General features: G+C 49.8%; 4 protein-coding genes across 4 annotated transcripts; all 4 read right to left on the bottom strand.

Annotated features, from left to right (window-relative positions):
• Positions 1–50: 50 nt before the first annotated feature.
• Positions 51–787, bottom strand: PPTG_07942 (hypothetical protein; the record flags this gene model as incomplete). The annotated part of the gene is made up of 2 exons (XM_008902316.1): positions 51–62; positions 92–787. 2 exons carry the CDS (start codon positions 785–787, stop codon positions 51–53), a joined length of 708 nt encoding a protein of 235 aa, XP_008900564.1.
• Positions 788–929: 142 nt separating this feature from the next.
• PPTG_07941 (hypothetical protein) lies at positions 930–1,526 on the bottom strand (the record flags this gene model as incomplete). Its single annotated transcript, XM_008902315.1, has 1 exon — positions 930–1,526. The coding sequence occupies one exon, from the start codon at positions 1,524–1,526 to the stop codon at positions 930–932; it is 597 nt and encodes a 198-aa protein (XP_008900563.1).
• Positions 1,527–2,446: 920 nt separating this feature from the next.
• Positions 2,447–2,659, bottom strand: PPTG_07940 (hypothetical protein; the record flags this gene model as incomplete). Its single annotated transcript, XM_008902314.1, has 1 exon — positions 2,447–2,659. The coding sequence occupies one exon, from the start codon at positions 2,657–2,659 to the stop codon at positions 2,447–2,449; it is 213 nt and encodes a 70-aa protein (XP_008900562.1).
• An 18-nt stretch (positions 2,660–2,677) lies between these two features.
• PPTG_22225 (hypothetical protein) lies at positions 2,678–3,418 on the bottom strand (the record flags this gene model as incomplete). Its single annotated transcript, XM_008902396.1, has 4 exons — positions 2,678–2,740; positions 2,819–2,838; positions 3,068–3,130; positions 3,298–3,418. The coding sequence occupies 4 exons, from the start codon at positions 3,416–3,418 to the stop codon at positions 2,678–2,680; spliced, it is 267 nt and encodes an 88-aa protein (XP_008900644.1).
• Positions 3,419–3,553: the final 135 nt, after the last annotated feature.

The raw sequence follows: 3,553 nt of genomic DNA, 5'->3' as shown, positions 1-3,553 counted from the left end.
CCTTGTACAAATAGCGCAGTCGCAGGTATGGAAGCACGTCGTAGAGATTGTCAGCGCACAGTCTGCCAGCAAGCAACAACTTCAAAATAACCAGACACCAAACACCGCACAAGCTGTTGTCCTTCTGCTGACACCAGTCAACTTCTTTGTAGGTGATCCGGTCCTTTAAGCTTAGTATCGGCTGAATCACGAACTGCACGCTGGACTTCAAAGTTGCAAGATTCTCCTTCAGCTGCAGAGCGTCGAACGTATAGCACACGTTCTTACGCTTGTCCAACACCAGTGTCCATGCATATGGCAGCGATAATGAATTCATTATAGGGGTCCATCGCTCCAAATACTCCTGCCGTTTTTTTTTCTTCGTATTCAGCCCCACCAAGTGGTGGTAGCTTGGGTTAATGACTCCCACCTTGGGGTACATCTGCTGCAGTGCCAACATCGCTGAAATAATAGAAGAGCTGTGCAACCATTGCGAAAGTCCAGCAATTAGCAGCCCGCCCATGCACCACTCTGGACCGATACAGATTTCACCCAACACCATTCCTGTGACTGCTTCCTTGTACGCTAGCTGCAGGATCATGAGATAAATGAATTGGTTAGAATTGGTTTTCATCCGGTATCTTCCGGTATCGCCTGGTATAAACACATTTTGACTTTCCTTCGTATGGTCACAGGTATCCGTAAAAGGCGGAACCACGTCTTTAACTTGCCATTCAACACCCCCAATCCACTCCAGCGTAAAATACACACGTTGGAACTGGTTTTGAGCCTCCAGCACGCTGGCCATAGCTTCCGGCTGATCAAACGTTGCAATCCATACTCGGACCAGTTCGCCAGAAGCTTCACGGTATCCTTGGCTTTGATTGCCGTGACGGCCTGCCGAGTCTTGCCGAGCTGAGGTATCGCGCGAATTTTAGGCACACGTTGGCCTACGTTGTAGGGGCGGATCGATGCACTGCCTTGGACTTCGACGTCGTCAAGCGCCAGCGAGTCCACCATTGTCTTTGCATTATCCATGCTGTAAGCGCCTTCGAGTAGGCTGCCACATCATCAAGGCGGGTCTTGCGAGTTTTCTTTCCATCATTTATCTTCACAGCCAATTCGCGCGCCCCACGGAGCTCCTTCCTCCCGGATAGCCTTCTCTTCTCCCGCTTCGAGACACCTCGAACTCGGGGCAGATCCGCAAACGAAATTGGATCCGTTTCCGTGCCTTGGGGGCTTGCGTCCGGTATACGTTTGGTACGTTCCGGTATTTCGCCGGTACCAGCTGAAGACGTAGTTGCAGCCGGCGCCGGCTGAAAAGAATCTGCTTTAGTAGGACGCATTGTAGCTTGACCTGCTACTTCTTGCACTTCCTCCTTGCCATCACTTGCATCTTGAACAGGGGCTGGTTGCTTTTCCTCCAAGTTGTCGACTTCGTCATCAGCCGTGGATGTAATAGATGTCGGAGCCGACGGCCCCGTTAGAGTAATCTGGGTGCGATCTGTCGAATCTGGGGACGATGCTAGCGGTAGGTCAGCTCTCATCACAAACGCAGGTACTTCTCCTGATTGTAGGGGTTGTAAAACCCTTGCATCCGGTCTAGAGCCAGTCGGTATGTAGGGGTTGATTGCAGCGACATCCGGACGACGATCTTTTCCGCCAGGGCCTTGCTCCGGATGTACTTGTCAGTTGGTGCCACCGCAGTTCCTTGTCGAACTGCATCACAGATAATCTTAACGAGGCCCCCCGCGCCAACATCACCTGCGTCGATGTTATTTTCGGGTGCGCGCACCATCCAACTGAGAGGAAACGTCTGAAGCGGCGGAATTACACTCTCGTAATTGTGCTTAAAGCACGTGTCTGCAGGGTAGCAGACGGGTTTGCATAAAGTCGCAGACGCTGGCCGATGCCTAGTACATGATATTCACAATAACACACAAAACAAGTTAGTTACGGTGTCAGACCGATACAGAATGGTACCAGAAAGAGACAGTTATTTACCGACGTATCTACCATGTATGTTGTATCGGTTCCTAAGCGCGTCAATACGGCCTTGTTTGGAGGACGCAAATCAATCTCGTAGTCGGCAGTTGAGCCGACAGCTGTAGCATACTGTTTCGCCTACAATCCGAATGCGTACTCGCTGATATGTCTCCCGAAAGTACTCAGTTCTTCAGTCTCACCCTTTTGCACAGGGCGGCTACCAACTTCGTGATAGTGAGAGACGTACTCGTCCTCAGCGATTCCTTGTATCATGATCGGCGTCGAAATCGTATCATCCAACGTAATATGCTTCTCCAAACATGTTTGATTTTGCCTCACTTGCTCTCCAGTCGATGGTTAGTGTTGTTGTCCAGGTGAGCCACGTTACCACGCCTGTAAGAAATCTACTCGTTCTGGCTGTCGTCCCAGTTGTCCATTAGAAACTTGTACATAGGGTGTTCCATGTCCCCGCCTAAAGATTTCAGTATGCTGTCTTGTTGTCGTCGTATTCCTGAAAGCTTCTTGAATAGACAATGGCGTTCACTACACCTTTCAATTTGCCCTTGTTCTTGGGAGCCAAGAGAATGGCTTGCTTCTTCAACCGCGTAATTTCGTGCCATTGACAGAGGAGTTGCCGCGATTGGGGAATGCTTTCGCGCAGCACAGGCTTCTCATGCATAGCCTCGTCAGCCATCACCACACGGATGTCCTTTCAAGCTGGATTGTACTTCTTGAAAAAATCAACAGCCTTGCGCAAATTTGGTATTTCTTCAGTCTATCAAAGAATGAAACACATACTGACCCTATCGGGAGCGTAAGCCACATCTGTAATCAATTCATAACCAATCTATACCTTTCCAAACACGTCGTGCACTGCAAAACTGAAGAGCTTGTACCAGTTCGCGTTAGTATCATTCGTAGCATCGACCAGCATCACTTCAGGAAATGCACGAAACAAGCGCTTCATGCGCGCGCTTTTGAACGTAACTACTCGTGCAACTTTCGACTCTGAGTCCACCATTATTTCCGCACTGGTTCCTTCGCACTCCGCGCAGAACTCCGCCAAAACAGCGAGCGCTCGCTCGGCATCCGATGCACAAACCCCTCTGCTCTTTCTTGAAACCTTGGATCATGTTATGGACATCACGGAGCGTCACCAGTTGCCCTACGGAAATATACAGAACAGAATCACTGAAAACATTATTAAACCTGAAACCATAGAACCGAAACCGGATTCCACCGTAATATACCGGAAGCCACAAAATAAGATACTGGATAACTACAAACTGGTACCGGATGCCACCGGACAGATGCAAGAAGGTATACACCTACCAGATTGCTCGTGAAGATAACCGAGAATCCCTTTAGCATGCGCACCCGCCTTGGCATGTCGATCGCGTCCTGCTTCAGTCTGTTGTCCTTGACCTTGAGGTTTCCAACGTAGTTGGACCATTGGTGTTTCGTAACGGGATGGTTGTGGTGACCGCATGCCTTCACAGCGTCATACCAACCGGAAAAACCTGCCACCACTCGAGCGTTAATCTTAGCCGTACATAGCGTCGTCCTCACCTTCCGATGCTTGCGCTTT

This window comes from Phytophthora parasitica (genome assembly GCF_000247585.1).
Source record: "Phytophthora parasitica INRA-310 unplaced genomic scaffold supercont2.13, whole genome shotgun sequence".
Classification (NCBI taxonomy): Eukaryota; Oomycota; class Peronosporomycetes; order Peronosporales; family Peronosporaceae; genus Phytophthora; species Phytophthora nicotianae.
This window is presented reverse-complemented; position numbering and strand designations above follow the sequence as displayed.